We start from the raw sequence: 26,570 nt of genomic DNA, 5'->3' as shown, positions 1-26,570 counted from the left end.
TTTGATCAACACGTGTTTCCTCTGTCCTCAGTGGCATCCTGGTCCCTGGAGGTTTCGGCGTCCGAGGAACTGAAGGAAAGATTCACGCCATCAACTGGGCGAGAAAACAGAAAAAACCTTTTCTAGGTACAGACTTAGCACCATGACAACCATGATCACACTGTGTTTAACTTCATGTCATTTACATATTATTACCATTATTGTTATTATGTATTGATATGACTGGCAGCATCAGTTGATTGGTCTTCATGTCTCTACAGGTGTGTGTCTTGGAATGCAGTTAGCTGTGTGTGAATTTGCCAGAAACGCAATCGGCTGGAAAGGTAATATTAATTCTCCCATGTAGTAAATAAACTTATACTGATACTTTGTGGAATTACAGCTGCTGAATATTCTTTTTATAATCTTGTCATAACAATCCCTGACAAGGTGAAGAAATAGAGCAGAAAAGTTCATTCTTGAACTTTGGGAATTATAGACAGTATCTTCACTTTATAGTCTACTTGCTAGTGTTTCTGGTGCTTTCTGATCAATGCTGTTAGATTTGGGGGAAAAGCTAGCAAGTGGACCTTGAGTTAACTTTATATGCAACCTCAGAAGAAATTAGCTTGCCTCTGAATCTGAATGGACTGAGGACATTCTGGTGTGGCTTACACTTCCCAAGGACATCCTAAACCTCTAAAAAACTACGAGTGGTCATAGAAAAAAAGACAATACAGAACCTGCCTGAGAATCATCAAATATTTAAGTTCTCTTCAGTATCAAAGGAATCCAGCGGTAGTCGTCTGTACATCCACAGTTGCATTGCAAACAGGAACTGCTAATGAGCAATTCAGCAGACTTTAATGGCACCAATTAGCCAGAATGTACACTAATCTAGTCTAAAAGCAGGGCTCAAAAGAGAATAGTAGGAACTAGCTGTAGCTGACATTACAACTTCGCTACGCTTAGCTGATAAAATGCAGTAGACGGTAAAAGCTCAAATAGAAGCTATAGAATATGTCGCTCTAAATTGAAATAACTGGAGGAAGTGTGTTTGTTTAACAGCAGATAATTACAGCTGTAATTATTCCTGGGGTGGAAGAGAGAAATCACACATTCATGCTCTGAACTGGATCTGAACCTGTCTGCCTTCCAAATGGTTGGTAGCAGTAGTTATTGATTACATACTAACATAATTGATGGCATGTCTTTTTTTCCTCTCACTTAGATGCCAACTCTACTGAATTCGACCCAGAATCAAAGCATCCAGTGGTAAGCGTTCTAACATATACAAAACAATTAAGGTACAAGAGTTAAAATGTGTATTAAATTGATATTGTGTGGTCGAACCTTTGCAGGTGATCGATATGCCAGAGCACAACCCAGGGCAGATGGGTGGCACCATGAGGCTCGGGAAGAGACGGACCATCTTCAAGACGGAGAACAGCGTACTGCGTAAGAACTTTTTAAAAGAATTCACTTTGAACCGGTCGTTGGATCTGTTGCTTCCTCCCTCCCTCCCTCCCTGTGCTCACAGCTGTTCTGTATTCCAGGCAAGCTTTATGGAGATGCAGAGTATGTGGATGAAAGACACAGACATCGCTTTGAGGTACGTTCTCTCTCACTGTATCGGCAGCACAAACCACGACAGTCTTTTTTTTTTATGCCTCTGCGCCGACAACAGGAGCATAAAAGGTTGTCTGTACATACATCCCATTCTCAGGAACACCTTGAGGGAATTTCTTCAAATTTGGCACAAACATTGTTTTAGACTCATGGATAAACTGATAAGATCTTGGTGGTCAAAGGTCAACCTCTGTGATCTCGTAATGTTCTGCAAAAAGACTTTACTGGCCAGTAGTCAACCTCATAACTCAGGAACAGAAGGTCAGATTGATCTCCACCTCTTGGCAGGAACATCCATATCTAAAGCATCGTCTACTGTCATAACTACAACTCCGTGTTCTATCAGGATCAGATTTATAGGCCGAGCTTGTGAACATGTACAAGGGAAATCCACTTAATACATTTTTTATTAAATTCCTTCAAAGTCTTCACTACTTGAGTCTGAACAGACATAAACCAACATAAATTGTAACTAGGCTGGTTGATGAAGGCATACAACTGTGAAGTGGTACTTGTAGTCTGACTGTATGTTGTCTTTGTCCAGGTCAATCCTGAACTGAAGGGTAACTTTGAAGAGAAGGGCTTCCGCTTTGTAGGTCAAGATGTTGAAGGGGAAAGAATGGAGGTCATAGAGCTGGACGGTAAGGAAGATGCTATTTATCACATGGATAACGTTTTTAAGGTCAAGAATTCTACTAGAAGTTTTTCATGCTCTGTTTTCAGATCATCCATATTTTGTTGGAGTGCAGTACCACCCCGAGTTCACCTCTCGCCCCATTAAGCCATCACCCCCCTATCTTGGTTTGTTGCTGGCTTCCGCTGGGAAGCTCCCGAGTTACTTACAGAAAGGCTGCCGTCTGTCTCCACGGTAAACAGGCAGAATCAGATAACACTCTCATACATGTTAAAGTATACAGTGTGTTTTTAGTCACACCTGGTTCAACTTTTGTGCCTTTGGGGAAATGTGTCTTGCAGGCTGGTAAAAAACACATTACTGAGTCTTACATTTTGTCTTTGACACAGGGACACATACAGTGATCGCAGCGGCAGCAGCACTCCAGACTCCGAGATAGAGTTAAAATTACCTTCCATCTCAAATGAATGACGGGGAGGTATAGAAGGACAACGTTTTATACAATTTCACTGCATGTCTCACTTTCAATAAGTGTACTTTTCAAAATAGGTCAGTACTATCCTCCCCCCCCCCCCCCCCATTACCAGTGTTGACTAAAGGACTGTTCAAGGCAGATTTTTCTAAAATAAAGACTACAGAAAACTGAACTTCCAGTCCTGAATGACTTTTGAAACATCTCTACATGTTTGAATCACACTGAGGCTCAGGAATTCATTTGACTACTTCTGATGCCAGAACCATCAAAACCTGGTCCACTTTGACTGTTGTGGCCTTATTGTAAATAAATACTGCTACATGGAGCTTAAACTATTTCAGCTAATGAAAATATTGTCTAGTTCTTTAAAAATCTGAGTATCAAATAAAACAAAGGGATTCCAATAAGTCATTTTGTCTTTTTATTACTCATTGACATGACATTTCATACATTAGGACTGAAAAATGAATATATTTCATGGGGAGTGATGTCACTCCTACAGCAGAACATTTTCATGCTTCAGAATTAGTTGATGTTGGCAGGGGTATGGCCACTCCACTGTAGACTGCCCTCATCAGTTCAGCCAGGCTTGGACTCCAACATGTCACTGGACCTGAAATATGAGGGGGAAACAAAATAAATTTAGTATAATTCAATAGCATTCTCAGAAGATGCAAATGTAGGCCTGATCTCAGTCCCATATCCGCAAGCTTCATCCAAACAGTCCTCATTGTGTTAAGTGGTCATCATGGATCAGTTTTCCCATGTAAAGCCATTTGACTTGCATTTACGTACCATCACAAGCCAGCAGTGTAGAGAACCCACGCAGCCCCATGGTCAGCCTCGAAAACCCGGGCAGATTGATACCTACAAGATAGATATTCTATTAGATTCATTAAACACTTCTGCTATACCAAGATCACTGTAGGATAGGCGAGTGACCGCTGATGGCAGAGAGGGCCACAGCAGTCAAAGACTACCCCATTATCTTGCATGCACTTGGAGAACCTAGAGCTACGAATAAGCTCCGGTCCTTAGGATAGCATGCTGTAGTACTGACTCAAGTTATTAAAATATTTACCTTGACAAAAGTCGTCCACATCGTCACTTGTAGTTCAGCCATGAGGATCACCTAATGAGCAAACATAACTGTTTAGTTTGATTCTTTTGTTACATCCTAAAAACAATTTTAGCAAATGTGGCTCAGTTATATAAATGTCTCAATCAAGCATGTCAGTGAGGGCAAGTTTGTAATCACAGCCAAGAGTGTATGGATCCAAAAAAAAAAGTGGTTCACACAGTTACCTCCATGTGATGTGATCCATGTCATCTTCTTGTCATCCAGCTTCAGCATTAACCAAACACCTACAGAAAGATAAAAGTACATTAGGACATTGATCACTTCTCCTATAGGCTTGGCCAATAATTAACCCTTTAAGTTTTGTCTGAGTGTCCTTCCCCAAAATGTTGCTGGACCAGTTATTTTCAAACTGAACAGCGACCGTCGGTGAAAGTGTTCATCTCGGCATCCTGTTGACCGTTCACTGCTACGTGAGAGCATGAACGGCTTCGATAGGTGCCTGTGTATCGAATCAGCAGTGTGAGGTTTACACTTACATTTGCTCTACAGTGATGTCCATGGCCCAGAGGACAGATTGCACCCCGGATTACTGATCGCTTCTGCAAGAGAAAAGTCAGGTAATTAATGCATGCTTTACAAAGCTGTACGAGTCATTGGGTACTAGGAAATAAGTTTAAAATGACTACTTTCTACACAGTTAGACATGTAAGGCCATTTTTTCCAATGAAGGCTTGACAGAGATCGTGCCACGTGGTTCATGAGCATTCAGCTAACGTTAGCCTAGCTTAGACACACCAAAAAGTCACTGAACCTAACTGCAAAACGTGAGCGCGCAATGCGGGTTAGTTACACTAATGTTACATGTTATATTGATAACATATTGATATATTGTTACTATTCTTAAACCCCGCGTGACTACGGTAGCACTAAATAGCAAATGTTAGCTTCAGTTGGCCCGGCTAACCAACAACTTTGCTTAAATATGATACCTTCCAGTCTTTGAGACATAAAAGCAAAGTGTAACAAACTTTTACAAATGTACATAATAGTTTCGAATTAAAAATACATGAGAAGTTGAAGTCTCACCAGAGATCTAAGTCAGCTTCACTCCTTTCTCGATGAAGACTTGAACGCGAAGAGGCGGAAAGGAGGGTCCCGTGCTCTTTTATACGCTGGCGCTGGAGCAGCAGCCCGCTGATTGGCCCGTAGAGCTCACGCGGACCAATTGCACGACGGGACATGTAGTTCTACAGGCGTTTTAGAAAGCGACATCGGTTTATTGTCACTTAGATAGCTTAAAACAAACACAAACAGAGATTTTGACCGCACTCGGCTTTCATGGCGAAAGACAGAAACGTGTAAAGTCATGAATATGCTGTACATTCATTCAGCAGGCTGTGGCTGTACTTTAACTATAAAGCCTTTAACCTACTTCAGAACCACGGACAGCAACCTGCTTCCTGACGCTTTGTGGCTTCCAGATAACCACAGTGCACAGTTTGTGAACCGTTGCGAAATATTGCCCTCACATAGCTGTGTCGACTTAATAAAAAGTAGTGCTAGAATTTCACACAGTGTCGGTAAAAGCCTCCTTGTGAAAGCTACTAATTAACGTTGACATTCCTACTGGAGAAATAAGCAGCTGACTTGTGTCTAATAGAGCTTATACAGCACTTTAAATCCCACTAAAGCTTATCTCTGACACTTTCATACAATAGTTTCATTCACGGCTGCAGCAGGTTTTACAGTAGCGGTATCTGGTGTAGTAGAGCATAGGTAAATCTATCACATGAGTGCTGCGGTCGCTCTGTGCTCCAACAGCAGTGGCAGCAGCAGCAGCAGCAGCAACAACGGGAGCTTCATGTAAACACGCCACGCACAGGGCTTTGTTTCACACACACACTCACACACACACGCTCTCCGCTGGTATCCCCTCTTCTAGTCATGCCATGGATATTTTGTGGCAATATCAGTTCAGGATCATTCTACTCGGGGATTCAACAGTGGGGAAGTCGTCGTTGCTGAAGCGCTTCACGGATGGAATTTACAGCGATGTGGCGGATCCGACGGTCGGGGTGGATTTTTATGCCCGCTCGCTTGATATCGAGTCCGGGGTGAAAATCAAGCTTCAGCTCTGGGACACCGCTGGTCAGGAACGATTCAGGTATGAAACAGAAGAAAGGTTGCTGAAAACAACATGTCGAATGTGATGAATTTAAACATAATCATCATTCTCAACCGACTGTATTTGAAATTCTGAAATCTAAATTATGAAGAGGCCTCACTTGGCTGTCGTGCCTGGCTGCTATTTTATATATAAACGCCTTTTGAAATTAGACGCAAGCCGTTTCCGCTCTCATTGTGATGTAATGAAGTGAGTGCAGACAGTGGAGAAAAGGGTCAGGAGAAGATTAGGCTTTATAGGCCTCGATCTTACAGTATTGATGCTCTGGCCCGTGTAAAAACACTAGCCTATAAATTGAGTTGCATCATTGCATTCATTCATGGATGATGGGCAGCCTCGTCATATTTAGGCCCCACTTTGACTCCCTACATATTCAGCCTACACAGTCTCCAGGACAACACTAGGATGACAAATCTAATTCCAAATATTGTTTCCCCTCTTTTTTTCTGCATTTGTTTTTTGCCCTGTTGCATGTTCTGTCTCATGTGCCTCTGCTGTCATGGGTAATTTCCTTTCAAGCACTCCTCTGTGTAGAGAAGCAGCTCTGCTTTTAGATCTGCTTTCGCTTTTGAAGCCTGAGCTTCAGAGGGTGTTTTCCTTCAGGCTTCACCACAGTCGAGTCTTTCACTTCTGAGTTAACGGCCTGATTATGACAAGCTTTTGTGAAATCAATCAGTAATTTCAACATGTGTGTAAATGGGTTTGTGCAAGGCTAGGCCAAAGCAGGCAACGACTCTGCCGCCCTACATGTTTAGGGGCACCAGGGGACCCCGGGTTTACTATCTGTAGTAATGTTTGTGGTAATTTGATTAATCTCAATTCAGTATCATTATTCATCACCAGCAAGGTAATGTAATATGCACCACTAAACCACAGTATTAACTGAAGGGATGAAGACATAAAGGCAGCGTGTGCATTTTTGACTCATTTTAAGCAAATGTCTTTTTAATAACCAATTTTATGATACATATGCCTAAATATATTTAAATCTGCTTACACAAAGTGACACAGCAAACCTGACAGGGTGGGTACTAGTTAGATTTGGGGGCTCCGCTCCGGGCAAAATATAATGAAGCTGCTGTTTGCCATCTGCAGTGTGCACTCTACATGGAGGCACGGTAGTGAAAATATACACAATTCACTAAGTGTTGGACTACTTTATGATGTGGACATCCAAACATTAAAAATATTGAAAACAGTGCACTAAAGCTGGCAGTGTGGGTCATTTACAGTACGTTCTGTTGCTGTAAGTATAGTGAAGGAGAATGTGGGGTCTTATCAGAGCTGTATTGAGAGTCACAAACATGAGGTCATATGACTCAACGTGGACATTCTTTTACATGAGACTTTGCTCTTTAAAGACCTGACATGAAATATCAATTAAAAACATTCCAACAACGTCCACCTCCCAGAACAATATAAATCAATAGGAAGCAGGCAGATGAGCCTTGCATGGTCCCACACCCTAAATATTTAATTATTAGAGCTATGCATTGAAGGGACTGTATCATTCTAGTGGTCAGCATGGTGGTCAGACTCGCTGCTGGTCTGGCATGTTGCTTATGAAGCTTTGAGACTTGACTGGAATTGTGATCTGTCAAGAATGACTTGCACTTGCATCAACTGATTTGATGCTTGACTAGACATGGACTTGTCTTAACTGGCGTTAGACTTGAATTAGACTTTTCTTGCATCAGTTGAGGCTCGACTGAGGACTTGCTTTGACAAGTCTTTGGGCTAGACTTGGACTTGTCTCCCCAAAAGACTTATAAACAGCTCTTAAGCTTAGTTAGTTTCAGTGTCAGGATAGTAGAAAACCTTTGCTGGTCAGTCATCTTCAATAAAACTGCCAAAATGTTCAGAAATGCTTTGTCAGGATCATCTTTGCCTTGAGTTACTAACATGTCATCAATCTTTCTGCCCACCAGGTCCATCACAACATCATACTACCGTAACTCTGTGGGGGGGCTGCTAGTGTTCGATCTCACCAATCGCAAGACCTTTGACCATGTGAGGGAGTGGCACAAGGAGGTGAGTGAGCACATCCTGCCTCACCACATGGTCTACATCCTCATCGGCCACAAGAGCGACCTCAACAAGGATCGTAAGGTGAGCCGGGACGAGGCGGAGCAGCTCGCGGCCGAGCTGGGCATCCGCTACGTGGAGACGTCGGCCAAGTGCAACAGCAACGTGGACCGGGCCTTCGAGCTGCTGACCAAGGACATCTACGAGCTGATGAAGATGGGGGAGATCGTCACCCGCGACGGCTGGGACGGGGTGAAGAGCGGCCTCACCGCCAAGGTCCTCTACCCTGCTGACGACGAAGAGGAACTAGCTGCCGCGACCGCCGAAAAGGGCTGCCACTGCTGACTCAGAACGCTCCGTGTCCGAAAACACTGTCCCGTCCCACCAACAGCTCACCTCGTCAAAACCAAGTCACTCAGGCTCAGCACCCATGATATCACCGTCCATCACTTCCTCACCCTGTGCTTCATGCCCTCTAACGTGTGCGGCTTCTACTGACAACCACGATTCTTATCTAACAGGGAGGGCCAGTGTACATCCTGATGTGTATCTTATAAGCAAGTTGTATCTATAAATCCATGAGGAGTAGCATGAACCGAGCTGTTTTGGGCCTTGTCAGGTTCAGGAAACGCAGAAAGCATGCAGAGGTGATCAGGCTTTGACGCATAGAGTGCAGCCAATAATACTCCTATCACAGCTGTGGAGTTAACGGACTACCGAGCATACTGAAGATACGTGGACTATGACTTAATGTGGTCTGGCATCACTCCCATTTCATACGGCACTATTGTGGGTTTCTACCTGTCAAAGTTTGTGCAATGCTTTGCCTAATTTTTTCTTTGTGACTGTAATATTGTAAATAATAGTGAAATCTATAGATGAAAGCTAAAAGGTTACTGAAAGCTACGTCACTGAACAGACACAGTGCACTCAACAATAAGTGTCACTATATTAAATCAATGTGCTCCTGCTACTGTAAGCTGTAATGTGCACTCTCGCCAAACTGACTTTCTGGTCAAATTTGTGAACAGATGATTAATGTTTTTGTTAAAAAAAAAAGAAAAAAAAGATATAGATTATATCTAGTTAAGGTGTATACATAAAGATAGGCCATAATTAGGGTAGGCGATCCGATTTAGGTTATTTGTATTGAGACATCAGGTGTTGGAAATTCACCTCTCAGTTATCAGACCTTTAATGACATTGTCAGCATTAGTGATGATGTGTTTGCTTAACACAAAGATGAGTTTGAGTTTCATCTGCAGCTGTTTGTAGGTCAGTCAAACAGCTGTTTCTTTTTTTCAAATCTCAAACCATAAAAATAATATTCCATTCAGGCCTGAGCTGATGGTGGATGCCAACTCTGGTTTCCAAAAAGAACATGGCATCCCCAAGGTTTCATAGACACTGGTTCCTGATGTCATATCAACAGGGTAACATACACCTCATACATTAATTAGCTTAGTTTTACCATGGATGTTACAGTCAGTTCATTGAACATGATATAAAGCAATGGCACCCCCATATTTCCAGTTTACATATTTCCTTCCATAGCAAATATATCGATGAAAAAATCAAGACCCTTAAAGAATAATCAAACATTTGGGATTTTCTTTCTTTTCAAGAGTGAGATGAGACGATCGGTGCAGAGCTAACTCAACATACATTTAGCAGCTTGTGACACCAATAATAAAGCAGCTCACAACGGAGACTTTCCGCTTCCTGTTCTGAGCACTGAGCTGCATGTCTGCACACACGACTCCCTAGCAGTAACTACCTTTAACGCGGAGGAGGATCATGTATGCTTTGGAGTCTCCGGAGGCTTTTGACTGCAGACGTTAATAATCTGCTGTTTACATTTAGCCTGGGAGAACTCACCTCTCCTCCCACCGCTCACTCACCGTTCACCAGCATCTCACCAGAACACCTGTTCACACACACTGCTAGCAGTAACCCGCCGATTATGCATTTTCAGTTCAGTTCAAAGGCAAATGCAGCTTTGTATTTTGGGTAGGAATGTATATGAAAACATTTGCACCATCCCTTTATTTGCTATTTTTCAGTACAGATTCAGAAGAAACGGTATTCTTCCTGATATAGCCAGGTTTAAATAGAGTTTGCCATATGTTTTCTGTTTGTTTGACAATCAGATGTTAGCATTTCATGTTCTTGGTGCAGATGAGGTCTTCATCATAGGGGTGCTACATCTTGACATCTAGCTTGGAATTGAGAAACATCCCAAGTCACCATTTGACAGCCAGTCTTGACTGTGTTACTTCGACTACCTTTCTCACGTTTATCACATCTGAACAGGGTTCAATTCTATAATATTGTTTGAATTTCTATGTTAATACTGTGCTGTTAGACAACCATAATCCAACCGTGATTCCGCATGATTCCCATTCCTGAGCACTGCACATTTGAAGGGACCCTCGCACCGCTCCGTGTGAAGACAGCAGCCTCGCAGCATCGGAGAGCACTGCTTTAGATGAAAGGACAACACTGGAAAGACAAGAAGAAGAATAACAAATTTGAAAGCCGGACTCAATGGGAAGAAATAATGTCATCAACCATTAGTAGATGCCTCTATATTCATCATATGGTAAAAATTGAAAATACATTAACAGCAGCAATTGTAATCTTTAAGACTGTGTAGATGCATAAACAGTGACCGTCCTGAGTAATGACGATTATAATGATGGTGGTCATAAAGCAAACTTAAGTCTCCATCCAGCCTCTCTGTCGCTCTAATCTTAAAGGAGTAGTTCAACATTTTGGGTACTTTGTTAATTAGCTTTCTTTCTGATAGTGAGATGTGAGGATCGATACCACTCTCTAACAGGAGATTGATATCGATTTCGTCTCACTCTCAGAAAGAAAACCAATAAAAAAAAGTCCCAAAATGTGGAACTATGCCTTTAATGGTGTGCTTCATGTTGTCCTCTGGTGTATACAGCTCTAGAATGATCAAACTAATGCTCTGATAAAGCTTCTATACCAGAAAACATCAACAGCTGTAATGTAAGGCCTGCAAGACGGTACTTAGCACAAGACTGTCCAGCTTCAAAGCTCCAATGTCACATTTCACAGCTTTATTGAATAGATGTTATTTATTTTATATATTGTGTATAAGGGATTCGCCTTTTATTTTATGTGATTTTATTGATTGGTTACAAAAAAATAAATAGATGTCCAATGAAAAGGTGTTTGGTTTGACTTTTTTTAAACTAAGGTTTGGCGCCCCCTTCTGGCAGATTAAAGGAGGATCATTATGACCTAGATTAGTCGTTTTTATTTATTTACGGTGATCAAATTAAAGATTTGGAAATGTCCCTTTTATTACAGGGACCATACTAAGTGTTCCACGTATGCCACCTTTCACCCAAAACATGTCACATTAGTCCAGGTTATATGTAGCATATAGATGTTAGATGTAATATATAGATAGGGAGATATTGTTACAATTAGGTGCCATGGGTGGAAAAAAGAAAATTAAAAGTGTTTTATTTTAGACAGCTTCAGCTCTGAGGTCACCACAGAGAAAGTACACTGTAAATTAATTTCACAAGATTTAACCATAATATTTCACAATAACTAACACACTACTGTTTCTTTACAGGGTTTAGTCTGAATTTGCTATAATGATATTTTAATGTAAAATGAGATTAACAGTCAAAAAAAAGGGGGGGGGGGGGGGGGGGGGGGGTTTAACATGAACCCCACAACATGTGTTCAGGGTCATATAGCCTGATAGGCTACTTAGATCATTTAGACTCAATATCTTTAACTATCAATATCATTATATTTGAATTAAATTGTACATCTGTTGAGATGCACAATTTAATTCAAATATAATGAAATATTGAAAATTGAAATAGATGAACTATGTAGAGACGATTGACAGAGTGCTGCCAAATGTAATGAATGATAGACGAAAACGTTCATATTAATTTAGAACAAAACCTCTCAAACTGCAGACAAGACCTCTGTTTTTCTAGGAGCTCATCGGTCTGCCTACGTTACCTGAACGCAACAGCAGTAGCCAATGACAGCCAATATAGTGATGTGACACCGCCTTTTTTTTACCCATCAGCCTCTTCCACAGACAAACCCGCACATCCAAACGCACTCCAATGTCCAAATAGTTGACTAATGAATAAAATGTCAAGTAATAGTTGTTCTCCTATATTGATATTACACATTGAGTCATAAAAGAGTCCTAATCAGAGGTAACATTGAAATTATGCACCTCTGAGTGAGGAGCACGTTACTGCTGAACAGTATGTGGGGTATTCACGGTACCAGGTTAAAAGGGCTTCTGCTATGTTTTGCACAGGAGGGGTGGAGAAATCCACTCCTCCTGCGGAATCGACATCAAGAGATTTCGGAAGCACAATTTTTACCACAGGGGTTGCTAGTGATCACTTGTCCTGGCGCCCCGTCTTATTGCTGTTCAAAAGAAATGTTCTTTTAGTATCACTTGAGAGGAAGGGCGAGAATTTAAGTAGTTGAAGTTGACCACAGCGTGGTCTAGAGGTAAAACAGATTTACAGCCTCAGACATGGCAACTTAATTTGAGTATGAAACAGGGAAAGACCGCCAGTATGTTTTAACAAAATGCTGAAAACCAGTAATTAACATGTGTATTTGCTCAGGAACCTTTAACTTTTGGGACACACACCGAAGCTGTTGTTCTGTGTCAGTATTCAAACTGCGTATTCAAATTTCACAGCATTTCGACAATGAAGTTACAAGCCTCAACATACACAAACTACGAGTTGTAGCTTCATAAAAACAATACACTATACTACACATAAAGTGTAACCAAACATGAAATAAGTCCTCGCCTTCATATTGACAAGAAAATTACTTCATTCGTCGTCGTTAAAGTGATCTCCGGCTGATTTTATGTCACAGTTTGAAAACAAGGCGAGCGCTGTTCAGCAGGAAGTCAAGCTATATATCAACCGTCTGCGCATGCGCGGCAGCTCTTCACAATCTAGGGATGCGTTCTCTTCATAAAACGGTAAGGACGAGCTAATTCTTCACTATGTGATTTTCTATTTATTTGGACGCAAAATGCGTGAGTCTTTCACGACTAGAAAGGCAGTGTGAGCCAGTGGGATGCGGGTATATTTCGGGAGGGGGGTTCAGCCCGGCCAGGCTCGTACAGAATGGAGGGGCAGCGCCGCCGCCGCCGTGCCGTTGTTTGCTGTACGTGCCGCCGCACAGGGAGACGTCATTTTGAAGGGGAGCGGAGAGTTAAAATGCAGAGTTACGAAGGGACGTACGGTTCATAGACAAGCGGCACGTAATCGTCACACTGTAAATGCACAGCTTTACCCGTCTCTCGGACAGTATAGTTCACATTATTGTTCAGATTCCCACACGTCAAGTTACGCCCTTTTGCGTTAGCCATAATGGCTACCGTCGAGCCTAGTCTGAGTAGCTGTGAGGTTCTCAACGGCAAATAAAGCAGTCAGCTGCCATCCGCGGTTTCATATCCACCTAACTTTTTAAAATAGGTGCCATTTAACTGCAACTGTACAGATGGATTGAGCTCCAGTGTAACAGTGAATGGTATCTTGAGACCATGTCAGTTAGCGTCACCCAGAAAACACGCAAAACTGCTATTTGTATTCCCTAACGTGCTAATGTTACACTGCACAAAATATGACAGTTAGAAAAGTGATATAGTCTCTTAATAGCTGTAGCACACTACGCAACTGTTAATAATAATATATATATATTTTTAAATTACATTATTTTTTTTCTCGCATTAGCTTGTGTTTGGAAATGAAAAAAAATGGTAATTAGAACTTTTTTTGTGAAATATTAAATTTTATTACAACAATAACTGCTGGTTTATATCAGACTGAAAGCGTTGGTATGAACTATTTCTTAAGCTAGCAAGGGTTAGGGTTAAAATAACGCATTTCTAAAGGAAGTTTGGTTTATGGTTCTGTTGATGTTAAAGCTACAATTTGGCTAATAAAGCTTATTGTGTTAATGTATTTACTCATTTACCAACATACTTGCATTCAACGTCTATGTGTACACTTTGGTTAATAGTGTCAGTTTAATTAGGTAACATTAGATATCTAACTAGCCATTTAGGGGTTGTGAGTTGTGTTCATGGGTTGTGAATGCACTCGTTTCTTTGGGTGACTAACAAAAGGAAAAAACAGTACAGGTCTGAATGCTTGACTAACATGGTTCAGGGATCCCACGGTCATGAAATTCCTGGAAAAGTTATAAAATGTGAAAAGCTGTTTCCAGGCCTGGAAATGGTTTGGAATTAGGTGAATGTTTTGGAAAAGTTTTGAATTAGGGATGACCCAATCTGATATCAAATATAATGGATATAAGACAGGCTGCATGAACTTGGACACCCCCCCCCCCCCCCCCCCCCCACACACACACACACACACGCACATACGCACCATACAGTCTATGACACACACACACACACTTTTACCATGTCAAAAATCAATCATTTAATATGAATATACTTCTCATCAATTTCTATATTTAGCTTTTTAATATCTTCTAATTTGTGATCTGTAGCCAAAGGCTTGCTCTGGATGTAATTGCAACATGCACCCATCATTTAGTGAGATCAAAGTGTCAAAACATCTGTTAAAAGGCTCCAGAATACAGGAAATGACATCTACTGTGATAGATAGATGTGTCATACCCACATTCCAAATGCTTCCATGCTGTACAGTGTACACAGTCATGTTTCTTTCCTTAAAGTACAAATTGAGTAAAAAAGTATTTGACGTATGGTTGTGACCATGAAAGCAAAACTTTATTGAAAGCCCCCTGCGAATCTCGCTCCAAGGTTTTCTGAAAAGTTCACAGCTCTGGTTATAATGTTCAACAAAGCTCTCCAACTGAAACAGTTGGACCTTACCATCCAGATTTGGGATGGGGGCAGGTAAAAACCCGATACTGTGCCCTATAGTCGCTATGTCGGCCAATCTTTGATAAACTACTGAAATTAAGTCATGGAAATGGGGTCTTTATTTCTCACCTTTCAGACACACTTCATTTAGCCTCTGTTTAATTGTGAATATAACCTTTGCTTGTCTATGCTTGTTTTAATGGTATTTCTATACATATTTATTCATTTCTTTTCAGATGAACAAAGTCCTGGACAACTATAGAAAAGTGGCCCCTCCATTCTAGCATACTGTGAGTGTGATGGCGACCACTGACGAGGTCACGTTGTCCATGGGGGAGGTGGTGATGGTGAAGGCTGATGGCGAAGGTGACTCTGATGACCCCAATAAGACCCAGGTCATCCTCCAGCTCCAGCCCATCACAACCGGGTATGTAACCTAATGAAGACTGGTAGAGCAGTAAAGTTTACCCAAAACAACAATAATAATAATATTGAATTTGAATTCCAATTGGTCAAACAGCACAAAATAGATACCTTTTTTTTGGTTCAAGTGGTGTTAGAACATCTTCGCAACTACTTACCTTGCGAAGTAGCTGGATTCGCCAGATCATGATATTACAAGATAAAACAAGATTCAGGCCACTCAGTGTCAAAAACCCAGCTGCTTCACAAAGTATTACAGTGACAGATGGTTCAATCACCTGCCAAGTATTTTTTCTGTAACAGTCTGCTCATTTCCAAACAATCTCCATTGACAACTTCTCAGATGGTTCTGTGTTACAAACCATGAGGTTACGAAACTACTTAGCAAATATTATAATGAATAATGACAAACTTTTTTTTCTTTGCAGAGATGAATCCGCTGAAACAGATGCAGCTGTCATGGCTGTCGAAGCACATCCAGGTACAGTGAGAGTTTGTCAGAATGATGTTTTGCACACCTTGAGAGATGCATACATTTCCACCTCATTTTTAAGTGATATCTGTATCTTTTTTTTTTTCTTAGAACACACTGAGGGAGATGACGTTGAACTCGGCTGTCCCATAACATGCGGCGACTGTAAAGCTATGTTGCTAGTGAAGAAATTTGTGTGCCCGGGAATCAATGTAAAATGTGTGAAGGTTGGTATTTCTCATGGTTTTTATATCCATATAGAACTGTACCAGGGTTCCGCTGACATTGCTTTTCAAAGACTTATCCATATGCATATTTTAAGTGACGATGTTTCACATTTTACTGATGATAAAAAAAAGAAAATAAACATGTACAGCTGACATGTAAAACACTTTCATTCACCCATTTATTTCTTCTCACTTAGTTAAACATCCTGTCACAAGCTGTAGGTAGTAAGTGTTTTGAGTATGTGGTGTACAATACAGTAATTTAGCATAAACACCCACACAAGAATCAAGTTACACAGGAAATCAGGCAACATGTTCTCAGGTCAGCATTGACATTGCTCCACTACCCCAAACTTTATTTCAGAAGCATGTATAACTGTAACTGTACAGCAAGCAACTGTACAAGTTATGCAATACCCCGCTTCCTGATTTTTAACGTGCATTTACAGTGTAGAAACAGTGTAAAAAGAGTAAACACATGCAGTTGTGCATACCAACAATATGTTCTTGATGTGGCCAAAGTCTGTCAGTTCCTGTTCAGTGCTTTAACGATGGCGTAAAACGTATCTGGAGCTGTTGTCATGATAGCAAGTAACCCCAAACCTGCAAAAGTGCACATTTATTCACATTTCACTTCACACTTGTCTTGTGACTTTGACCAATGGGTTAGACATTGCATTTTGTGATACTAATGATTCTCTTTTCTATAGGTATGTTAAAAACAAAGTTGATGTCATTAAGTTAAAAACCTATATATGTTAAAGTAAAAAAAAAGAATGAAAAATGAATTGTGAGTACATTTATAAACTACAGCTAAATGATTTGAATAGCATTAATTATTAAACTCACTTTGCTAAAGATCTTCTATCATTAGCAAAAGCATGACTACTAGTATACAGAACACAAACACATTCACCCGTAATAACAACCTGTATAAATAGTAAATGTGGAAACAGCCAAAACACTGAGGAAACACATAAAATGACAATTATGTCTATGCTTCTTCTCCCCTAGTGCATGCTGGGAGGCTCCCCCTTCCACTTCACACCTATCAAATAAGTGCAATCACACGATCAACACTCAGCCAAATATACAAGTGCTGATCCTGGTTTCAACTCTCTAGTGTTGTTGTCTTTATTTCAAGAAAAGAAAAGAAAAAAATAATCTGAAATCAATCCACAAACTACTTTCAAATAACCAAAACCAGCTGCATGAGACATAACAGGATTATTTAAGCCTCATCACATGTTAGCCTGGATTAGTTAAACCTCATTTGAACAGGATCTCGATTTAAAATAAAAGCAAACCATCATGATGATTCTCATTTAGCTTTTAGTTATTTCTGGTGTTGAACCCTCTTTTTCTGTCACGTTTACGGTTCACGGTGAACTCTTACCTAACCAATACTCTCTCCACTAGTTTGAAGACCAACTGATCAGTCCAAAGCAGTTTGTGCACCTTTCTGGAAAAGCCACTCTGAAAGACTGGAAGAGAGCCATCAGGATGGGTGGAGTCATGCTAAGGTGAGGGAACCAGTATTTGTACTGCTGTCTAAATCCATTGGTTCAATTGGTTTGCATGCACGACATTGTATTCAGTCACCGTCACAGTCTGCGCCTCTAGCTCATGCACAAAGAGAAAGATCTGGCTCAGACCTCTTGAATAAATATGTAAAACAATGACGAAATGAAATATACACATGAGTGAACCTGGCATAATTCAATCACTGTTGAGCTGTAAATAAGATTATATCAACGACTCCAGGCTTTTCTTTTAAACCTCCTGTCTGTTTGACTGATGGAAATGTTCAGTATCTGATAGAAATGGAATATTTAAGTAAGAAAGTAGCCATCTCAGGGATAAAACAAATACAACCTCCTGTATGCTTGGTTGAGCAGTGTGCTCTAGAAATGGGAATGTAATATCAGACACCGAAAATCAGTTTAAAGCTGCACCCATAACTTTTTCATAGTAATGAATTCTCTGCTGTTCCACTCAGTTACTGAGTTCTTTAGCCTCTTTTAGCTTATTTTTTTGGTTATCTGACCGCTAACTGTATGCTACCTTACCAGCACCAAACAACAGACGAAGCTAGCTGCTAGCTGGTGAAGAAAGCAGAGCCTTTAGCAGCTAAAGAACACATTTTGGTTGGATTTTTAGATTTGTCAGTTGAGACCAAAACAGAGCTAGAAGTAGAGTTCATATTGGACTTGTTAAGAGAGTGGCAACACAATTCTAAAGTAATACAAATGTTGCTCAGTGCTAGCTAGTTGTGTAAATTAGCAATTGTTTGCAAATTTTAGCCAAATAAGCCTTCCAGAAGCAGCCAAAAAAGATCTCTTAATGCAGTTTTTAAAGATAGAGTTACAACTTTTCTGCTTATATGAACAGTGGAAGTGGTTTGCCTTGCTGTAATCATTCCTCCTGTTCATACTGGCTATTAAAAGATCACCTTCAAATCTGATTTCAATGGAAGAAATGGAGGACAAAATCAACAGTGCAGAAATCAATTAAAAAATTGATTTAAAGTTGATTCAGTCATGTCAAGTGATATCTGACACATGTACAGTCTTTTTAGCATCAAATCCCCTCTTATTGTTTCCCTGTTGAGCTGTGGTGGAAGTATAGTAACAAAAAGACTAAAAACACTGTAACGTTGAAACATAGAAGATGAAGATTTGACTCATTTGGACACTGAAGCTTCAGATCAAGTTTTAAATACATTTTTTAAGGACAACTGTGGATTTAGTCCTCCATCACTTCCATTGTAAGTGTATTATGAAGGGATCTTCTAATGGTCAGTATGAACAGGAGGAATCATTACAGCAAGATAAACATGTTTCGATATTCATCTGGAATCCTGACTGTATGTTGGTTTAAGACACACTTGATAGTTGTGAGCTCACCTTCAATTATTTACATGTTTCTGTTTGTTTAGATGGGACTCTCTCCTCTGTTGCTGTTGCTTTAAATATTCTAACTTCACTGCCTGCACTGTGGGATGATTGTATGTGCCTCTTACTATTTTTTTCTTCTTCTAAGAGCTTATTCCTTCACCACAGGCTGTTTGTGTGGGCAAGGCCTGCGCATGAATCAGTCGTTCCGCTTCATGCTGTTGCCCTTCAAGTTACAAGTGCAGGACAAGTGGCATTAGTGTAGAGTTGGGGGAAATCAGTTTGCTTTTTTAGACTGTAAAATTCACGGATGTTAAAAAGTTCAGAGGCAGCTCAGGAAGTAAGATAAAGTTCTAAATGATGTAAACATCTGAATCAAACCCAGCTTTCTTCTTTTCTAACTTCTCTTCTCCAGGAAAATGATGGATTCAGGCCAGCTCGACTTCTATCAGCACAGCACTCTGTGTACAAACACATGTCGCAGCACTAAGTTTGACCTCTTAATCAACAACACACGCTTCCCTCCGGACGGCAGCGGACTCACCACGCCCACATCCTCTAATGGTGACAACACGCCATGTTTACCCATATATGTTAGCTGACAAAGACATTTCATTCAATATTAGGGCTGGGTATTTTTAGCTGTTCTTATTGCCAATAACAATTATTTTTTATTTATTATTCCAAGTCCAACGTTTTGCTGCTTTTTGCCAAATTAATTTGATAAGATGAAAAAAGGAGGATTTTAATGATGAGGGAAGGCAGTTTTTGATAAGTGGTATTTTGTAGTTCTCTTAATAATAAGAAATATATTAAGTATTCTCTGTCCTGCCATGTATGAATTCATTGTTACTTGATGATAGCATTAGCTGATTCTGGAGTGTCATGACTTCTTATTAAACGTACCTTCTGATGTAGTTTTACTGTCTAGCTTAGAAGTATAGCTTCTTGTAAAACCCAGTCTCACTTCACGGTATTGTAAAACCTATACAAGCACAACAATGCGAGCAATAACTTGTAGTTTTTATTATCGTAATGGGTGACTAGGAGTCAAAGAACAGCCTGATGAAAAGCTAAAAAGATAAAACGTATTTTACCGGTTACACAAATAACCTTAGTCCCAAGCTCATTAGCCACCATCACTGTGGCTGTATTTACCTGCAGTTTAATACTGGGGCATAAATTCACAACTCCAAACAAACTCTTGGTCTGAGGTTAATAAAACAGCTGCCAATCAGAAATCAGAAACAAGAATTCTCAATGGCCGTGGTATAAGTCTGGATGACCAGAAAAGAGGTTGAAACTTGCTACTTCACAGAAAGCCATTTGTTTCCATTCATTTCACTTTGTTGTGGAAGACATCTTTAGGATTTGAAATGCTGCTTGATACAAAATGAGACATTTGAGGGCTGTCATGATAACTACTTTTATTAGACGATATATTGCCTCAGAAATAATCACGATAAACAATATTATTGTCATGTGAAGATCATTTTATACCACTGATATAATGATAATATAACAGCACAGTGAGGAATGGAGGACACTACTTGCTTAGCCAAGGTGACATGAATAGCTTATTCATATATTGAGGTCAAAAAATAATCGAGGTCACGTCCATGTATCATATGCTAAGTCCATATATAGACGTGATGACGTTGATAATTATGTTATTGTATGATAAGTCGATAATTATTGTGACTGACCTAATTTGAGGTTGCATCTTGGGCTTTGGGGAACAATGATCAACAGTTTCACACTTTCTTACATTGTATAGACCAAACAACTAATCTTCTACTCGACAAAATAAACAGATTAATCGACAGTGAAAATAATTGTTCAAAATTGAAGTCTGATCCTCACATTTAGATATGGACAGCTGGGTTGTTTATTCCTTTGTCTGTGTGTTCCTATTGTAATCATAATGTGTGTGTACTTGTGTGAACTGCAGCTCAGGTGATTCTGGGTAACGGCGGGACAGTGGGAGAGGACAGAGGAGACGTTCTGAGCGGGAAGTTGGACTGGAGCTCGACCTCGCTGGAGTCTGCAGACAAAAGGGAATGTAACGAGATCTCAGGTCACAGAACACACACACACACACGCACACACACATCTCAACGCATCTTCATCCCATCACTTCTAAATGATACACAAACAGCTGTGACTGACACTTGTGTGTGTGACGTCTGTGTTTTTCCAACAGAGGATACACTCAATTTCTGGAAGGGCATCGCTGACGTGGGTTTGCTGGGTGAAGTGGTGACCAACATCAGCACAGAGCTGCTGGAGCTGCTGAGAGGCGTGCAGCAGCGCAGGGACGCAGCTGCCTTACAGGACACAGGTACGCAACAAGTGTGCAGTGGGCTGGGAACTCTAACGGGGCTTAGAGCTAGTTCAGAGGTGACCGAAGAAAGAAGTAATGGAAAGAAAGAACAAATTCAGCTGCTGTTTGAAATGTGACGGACGGGAAGAAAAACCCAACAGCAGAAGGCTTTGGGGAACGGCTACTGTTGGTTTCTGTAACAATACACACTTTGAATACATGAATGATTGTTTACAACAGCTGAACTTGTTCTGTCTTTCTGACTGACCATGTGACCCTTTGATTGATTGCCGCACTGATCCCAGATTCCTGTCTGGTAGAGGTGGCGGTGCTCAGTAACCTCGCCCAAGTGTTCGGCCTGCTCGACTCAGTGAAGAAGACCCTGGAGAGGAGGAGGCAGCAGACCGACCCCAGCCAGGAGCACATCCTCAGCACCCTCAACAGTGAGTCACACATTAAAAAAAACAGACTTCCACACACATCAAGTCCGTTGTTCTTCTGAAAGAGTGACAGGACACTGTTTGATGATTTTCTTGTTTAATCAATGGATCATTTGGCTTTTTAAATGTTAGAAAATAGTAAAAAAATGATATATAATTTCCAAGAGTCAAACGCGATGTCTTCAAATGTCTTATTTTTGTCCAATCCACAGTCCAGAACCCAAATATATCAGTTTACTATCAAGTATGACCAAAAAAAGCATTAAATCATCATATTTAAGAAATTAAAACCAGCTAATTTTCTGCATTTTTGCTTTTAAAAAAATTACCAAAGCCAACTAATTGACTAATCATTTCAGCTCTAACTCTAAACCAGGGAACAGTTTTGGATAAGGCCAATCTATTATTTCTTTTTTTGTCTTTTTCCACAATAAAAAAAAAAGCTCAAAGCTCTCTTGACATCATAGTCTACCTACCTGTATATTATACACCTCATTCAATGTGAAAAACAGCTGAAGTTAAACTAAACATAAAATAAGGCCTTTTGAATAGCACAGTGTATTTTGAGCCTTCTCCTGGAAGTGCAGATGGATGATGGTGGTGGAGTTTTTTATATCAGTTCCAAAAAAAAAAAGAGTAACAGCATAAATAACAATGACAAACAAGCTCAGAGTCACACACGACAACAAATCCACACAGCTTGGGTTTCTGCTGGGTTCAGTGCTTCTTAGAAGAGAGGAAGTCACCTTATTTCAACACTAATGAGACTTATGATTTTAAAACACAATACAAATGACATGCTCAGGTGAGAGTGGTGTTTTCTGTGTGATTCAAACACTGAAAATAAAGACGATAGAAGGGTTTCATTAAATTTAAGTACACATTTGAATTTAGTGTGTTTTGTACCCTGAAGGTTAGGTTCAAATTTTTAAGTCAGTCTAAAAACGTACATGCCCACATCTACATTGACAGGGTTATTGGTAGCTATAATTATTTCTACAGCCTCTTGGCTGTAAAGAAATCCTCTCTTAAAGTGATTTCAGTGCAAGTGTCCTCGTTTAGTGAAAGAATGAAATCTCACATTCAGCAAAACCTAGTGTGAGGCTTTAGCAGCAAATTAAGTAGGTGTCCTCCAAACCTACTGTCCTTTTAGTATCATATTCCCTCTTTGTTTGACTATCATATCGCTGTGTCAGCAGAAAAAATGCAGTTTAGGAAGATGATAACTGTATCTGTTCTCTGGCGACTCTAGTGGCAATTTGTCCTTAATTTGATAAACATTTGAAGAAAAATGAATAAATAAACTCAAAATCAAACGGCCACTGATGCCACTGGTGAAACAATACGTATTTTTATGGTACAGAATTTCTGAATGCATCCTACAGTAGAATATCTCAGCACTGTGCCACCTGCTCATGGATTACTGATATGGATTAGGGTCAGACAAAACTTGTTCCAGTGTTTTAATTCCTGCTAATCAGTCATATTAAAAGAGATTATGTGTGACTGTGCTGCGCTGACCTGAAATTACTGATATGAAAACTTACAATAAACTTTTTGGAGCTCTATTATGACAGACTCAGTAATACAAATTAGAAAACTGTCCCACATTTTAGGGAGGATATCCAGCTACAGTGTAGTGGGATGTTTGAATATGAATATGAAAAAGGACAGTTGACATTTTTATTGAGTAAATGTTGTTTATGCTTTGAGCTGGGAATTGACATTTGCTGGCTTGAGCGTGACCATCATCTCTTATGAATATTGATGTCAAATATCAATCTTGAAAATGTATGTGTAATGCTTATTAATCAGTACTCGGCTGTCATTCTAAGCACTGTGTGTGTGTGTGTGTGTGTGTGTGTGTGTGTGTGTGTGTGTGTGTGTGTGTGTGGTGTGTGCAGACCTGGAGGTGCAGTTGGAAGAGCAGAGGAAGCAACAGCAGGTGCGAGCTCTTCTGTCCTGTCCGCAGCCTGCCAAAACCAAGACGCCCACCAAGCGCCAGACCAAGCGGCCTCGTCTCCAGAGGCCCGCCTCCACCACCACCCTCCTGAGCACCTCCGTCAACCAGCAGGCCACCCTGCAGCCTCAGCAGTTCACCGTTCTGTCCCCCATCTCGCTGTCCTCTGTGGGTCAACCGTTCACTATGGCGGGCGTGCCCATCGCCTCCCTGGCCCAGTCCTCCAACACCGTCACCCTGCTCCCCACGGGCTCGCAGCTCTTCACCCGCTACATGTTGACCGGAGACGGGAAAACCGACACCATCACCCTGCACCCGTCCTCGGGCCTGACGCTACTGGGCACCGCCATGCAGGACTCCGGCCAGCTGGGCACGATGATGAGCCCAGTAGAGCTGGTGCATCTGAGCCAGCAGGCCGGCGGTACAGAGGTGGTGCCCATAGAAGGCCAGGTGGTGGACGGCACCATGCTGGTGCAACAGGAGGTGATGCAGGGCGAGGTGGAGGCCAGCCAGGAGCACACAGTCATTGAGATAAACCCGGCGCCGGTGGAGCAGCCGGTTGGAGTGATGGAGCTGCAGCTGTCCGGGGAGTCGGGCAGAGACGGGGCCACCATGATGGTACAGAGCGGCATGGAGGTGACCATGTCCACAGAGGGGGAGGAGACACAGTGCCAAATGCAGGAGGTACAGACTGAAGGGGTTCAGGGGCTGCAGCTGGACGCCAACGGACAGTTGTCAGGCGTACAGATAGTGGTGATAGAAGACAATACTCAGGAAGAAAACAAGGTGAAATGAGACACACCCTCCTATTCTACCCGCCAGAGCAGACATGGACTGAGCTATCACAGACTTGTGAAATTGTAAATACAAAGAATTTCCAAATCGTCAAATTGCCTTGGCTTAAGACCAGGCACTAGGGTAGACGTTTTTTCCTTTTTCTGGTGTGTCTGTACATGCTCCCCTCTCAACCTCTCATTGGTTTTTATTGAAACAAAGGCGCAGCACAACACATAGTAGACTGTATGCTTCTGTTTGTTTTGTAATTAAAGGATCTTACAGGTTTTTTCACAATTTAGCTCTTCTTTTCGTAGATTCAGCTGTCATTTCTATTGTTGATTGTGACACTGTACTCGCCAGGTAAACAGCTGAGAACTGGGAAGATGGAGACGTCACTAAGAAGAAGTCAGATGATAAAATGGGTTGTAAACGAGCTCCCATGTGAACCAATCTTAATTTGAAAGAGAAGGTGAACTGTAAAATGTTTAGCCAAGCTGTCTGTTGCAAACAAAATCCATCACTCCAAAAACTACCTTTGTGGTTAAACCTCAGCCAACTGCACTTACTGTAGTTGTACTCACCTACTTTTTGGGATTATTACCAAAATTTCAGCTGCCACCAAATTACATGATTTAGAGTGCTTGCAAATCACAGACTTATGGAGCTATGGAACATCTGAAACAATATGATTTGGTAAAAAAAAAAAAGCGGAGTAATGGTTATATAACTTAGTAGGGCATTGTTGTGATAGTGACCAGCTAGTCTTCTCTGTGGGTGCTTTGTTACTGATGCAACAAGCTAGCTAACATGTAAAAAACTAGAACACATTGAGAGTTTATGGTGCATGTCATTATATCCATAAACTGGATGTACTTAGTTCTTAGTGTTTTCTTGTGTTATTGTGGTCGATTGGGAACCCTGGTTTAGGTAATCTGGCCAAACAACCGTCCCAATCATCTGACTTTCTTCGTAGTGATGTTGCCATGTTCCAAGGTCTCAGCTATCACCCTGATGAGCGTGATGTAAACGTAACCTTTAGAAACAACGGCCGAGACCACGAAAAACACTCGAGTTGTAACAAACCACGATGATCCTTGAAGCCTCCATGAACAACCCAAGTATAAGAGAAAGCACTGTAACTACTAAATCTACACACAGGGCTCTTAATGGTGCTGAAGATTTCGTCAGTTCACGTCTTCTTATACTGACTCGTTACCTATTACAGTGTTGGCGTCACTTGAGGCTGGGATTAATTGCACTGTATGTTGTGTTGTCGTGTCGCGTCAAGCTGTATTTGTTTTTGCACTGTTTGACATCCTTTCGGGACTACGGGAAGATGTTTGCGACCATGCCTGCTCTCTCAACACTTCTTCACAATTTTCACTGCACTGTTGGGCGTGCAGCGTTTTTTCTTTTTTTTTTTTCTTTTTCTGTGCATAGTTAAATGGAAACAGACTGAACCTTTCTCACTGGAATTGCATCGCTTATGCACTTACTCTCTCAGTGGTTTCTTACTGCCTGATTTCATTCACAAACTCCATGTATTTCCTTTATTGTGATCATCAATTGCTTTCTCTCATCATTGGTAGTGCGAGCTACTGGACTGATTGTTTAAGTCATTATATTAAAAAACAACAAAACATATATATACTTAATGTCAAACTTGGTATGCCTGTATTTTACAGTTTTAAAGTAGTGTCATATTTATTAGTTCTAAAAACTGAAGAGATGGGCCTCTCTGTTTAAGGTGCAAACATGGATTAATTTATGCTCTGGGCTGTCGCTCACATCAGCAAAAACCTGTTCAAGACTGCGTTTTCCAATAATTTAATTTAACAAATGAGGGTATTTGCATACTGACTTTGTAATGTGTTTTAATATCAGATTAAAACCCTTAAAAACAAGTGTGAGTGGTTGTTTTGGTGTTTGACCACCAGAGAGCGCTGTGTGCTCATTCCAGGACGGGCTGAAACTGAAGACGAAGGCTACGGCTGCATTAATAGATGGTGGAAATAGTCTGCTGCCGTAATCTCTGACTTCTCCATCTGTCAGGCTTATTGCAGTAAACGGTGTAATCTGCACCGTTGTGGGTGCTGTCCGTGATGGGCAGGCCTCTCTAGAGGCTGAGCCGTGCTGACA

General features: G+C 40.9%; 3 protein-coding genes, 1 long non-coding RNA gene and 4 other non-coding genes across 9 annotated transcripts in view; 4 read left to right on the top strand and 4 right to left on the bottom strand.

Annotated features, from left to right (window-relative positions):
* ctps1a (CTP synthase 1a) overlaps positions 1–2,874 on the top strand; it is a 90,036-nt gene extending 87,162 nt beyond the window's left edge. The window contains exons 12-19 of the mRNA XM_053334997.1: positions 32–126; positions 261–323; positions 1,211–1,254; positions 1,341–1,437; positions 1,536–1,591; positions 2,153–2,249; positions 2,332–2,476; positions 2,632–2,874. Of these exons, the coding sequence (XP_053190972.1) occupies positions 32–126; positions 261–323; positions 1,211–1,254; positions 1,341–1,437; positions 1,536–1,591; positions 2,153–2,249; positions 2,332–2,476; positions 2,632–2,713 (679 nt within the window). The 3' untranslated portion in view covers positions 2,714–2,874. The remainder of the gene's footprint in view (positions 1–31; positions 127–260; positions 324–1,210; positions 1,255–1,340; positions 1,438–1,535; positions 1,592–2,152; positions 2,250–2,331; positions 2,477–2,631) is intronic.
* Positions 2,875–3,125: 251 nt separating this feature from the next.
* LOC128374739 (uncharacterized) lies at positions 3,126–4,929 on the bottom strand. The gene is made up of 6 exons (XR_008323017.1): positions 4,885–4,929; positions 4,335–4,397; positions 4,023–4,082; positions 3,799–3,849; positions 3,513–3,584; positions 3,126–3,330 (listed from the first exon to the last, which is right to left on the bottom strand). It is a non-coding gene; the product is annotated as an uncharacterized LOC128374739 (long non-coding RNA).
* On the bottom strand, positions 3,401–3,475 carry LOC128374789 (small nucleolar RNA SNORD99). The gene has a single exon (XR_008323045.1). It is a non-coding gene; the product is annotated as a small nucleolar RNA SNORD99 (small nucleolar RNA).
* Positions 3,638–3,767, bottom strand: LOC128374779 (small nucleolar RNA SNORA44). Its single transcript, XR_008323035.1, has one exon. It is a non-coding gene; the product is annotated as a small nucleolar RNA SNORA44 (small nucleolar RNA).
* On the bottom strand, positions 4,165–4,301 carry LOC128374768 (small nucleolar RNA SNORA16B/SNORA16A family). Its single transcript, XR_008323025.1, has one exon. It is a non-coding gene; the product is annotated as a small nucleolar RNA SNORA16B/SNORA16A family (small nucleolar RNA).
* A 342-nt stretch (positions 4,930–5,271) lies between the features above and the next one.
* On the top strand, positions 5,272–11,288 carry rab42a (RAB42, member RAS oncogene family a). The gene is made up of 2 exons (XM_053335001.1): positions 5,272–5,962; positions 7,912–11,288. Exons 1-2 carry the CDS (start codon positions 5,748–5,750, stop codon positions 8,351–8,353), a joined length of 657 nt encoding a protein of 218 aa, XP_053190976.1. The 5' UTR covers positions 5,272–5,747; the 3' UTR covers positions 8,354–11,288.
* A 1,027-nt stretch (positions 11,289–12,315) lies between these two features.
* On the top strand, positions 12,316–12,449 carry LOC128374786 (U11 spliceosomal RNA). Its single transcript, XR_008323042.1, has one exon. It is a non-coding gene; the product is annotated as a U11 spliceosomal RNA (small nuclear RNA).
* A 554-nt stretch (positions 12,450–13,003) lies between these two features.
* gmeb1 (glucocorticoid modulatory element binding protein 1) lies at positions 13,004–26,335 on the top strand. 2 transcript variants are annotated; one of them, XM_053334999.1, is made up of 10 exons: positions 13,004–13,034; positions 15,152–15,342; positions 15,767–15,819; positions 15,922–16,037; positions 17,457–17,560; positions 19,347–19,495; positions 20,883–21,008; positions 21,135–21,272; positions 21,560–21,697; positions 23,599–26,335. In XM_053334999.1, the coding sequence occupies exons 2-10, from the start codon at positions 15,215–15,217 to the stop codon at positions 24,447–24,449; spliced, it is 1,803 nt and encodes a 600-aa protein (XP_053190974.1). In that variant the 5' UTR covers positions 13,004–13,034; positions 15,152–15,214; the 3' UTR covers positions 24,450–26,335. The 2 variants fall into 2 exon arrangements, with proteins under 2 accessions (XP_053190974.1, XP_053190975.1); XM_053335000.1 differs by lacking the exon at positions 13,004–13,034 and adding an exon at positions 13,267–13,333.
* The last annotated feature ends 235 nt before the right edge of the window (positions 26,336–26,570 follow it).

This window comes from Scomber japonicus, chromosome 15 (assembly GCF_027409825.1).
Source record: "Scomber japonicus isolate fScoJap1 chromosome 15, fScoJap1.pri, whole genome shotgun sequence".
In the NCBI taxonomy this organism is placed as follows: domain Eukaryota; kingdom Metazoa; phylum Chordata; class Actinopteri; order Scombriformes; family Scombridae; genus Scomber; species Scomber japonicus.
The sequence above is the reverse complement of the archived record's forward strand: the minus strand, read 5'-3'. Positions and strand labels throughout refer to the sequence as shown.

Coding starts and splice junctions, on each gene's coding strand:
- rab42a (XM_053335001.1), top strand. CDS start 5,748: ATGGATATTTTGTGGCAATATCAGTTCAGGATCATTCTACTCGGGGAT. Junction 5,963..7,911: donor GCTGGTCAGGAACGATTCAG/GTATGAAACAGA, acceptor TCTGCCCACCAG/GTCCATCACAACATCATACT.
- gmeb1 (XM_053334999.1), top strand. CDS start 15,215: ATGGCGACCACTGACGAGGTCACGTTGTCCATGGGGGAGGTGGTGATG. Junction 15,820..15,921: donor GGCTGTCGAAGCACATCCAG/GTACAGTGAGAG, acceptor TTTTTTTCTTAG/AACACACTGAGGGAGATGAC. Junction 19,496..20,882: donor CACGCCCACATCCTCTAATG/GTGACAACACGC, acceptor TGTGAACTGCAG/CTCAGGTGATTCTGGGTAAC.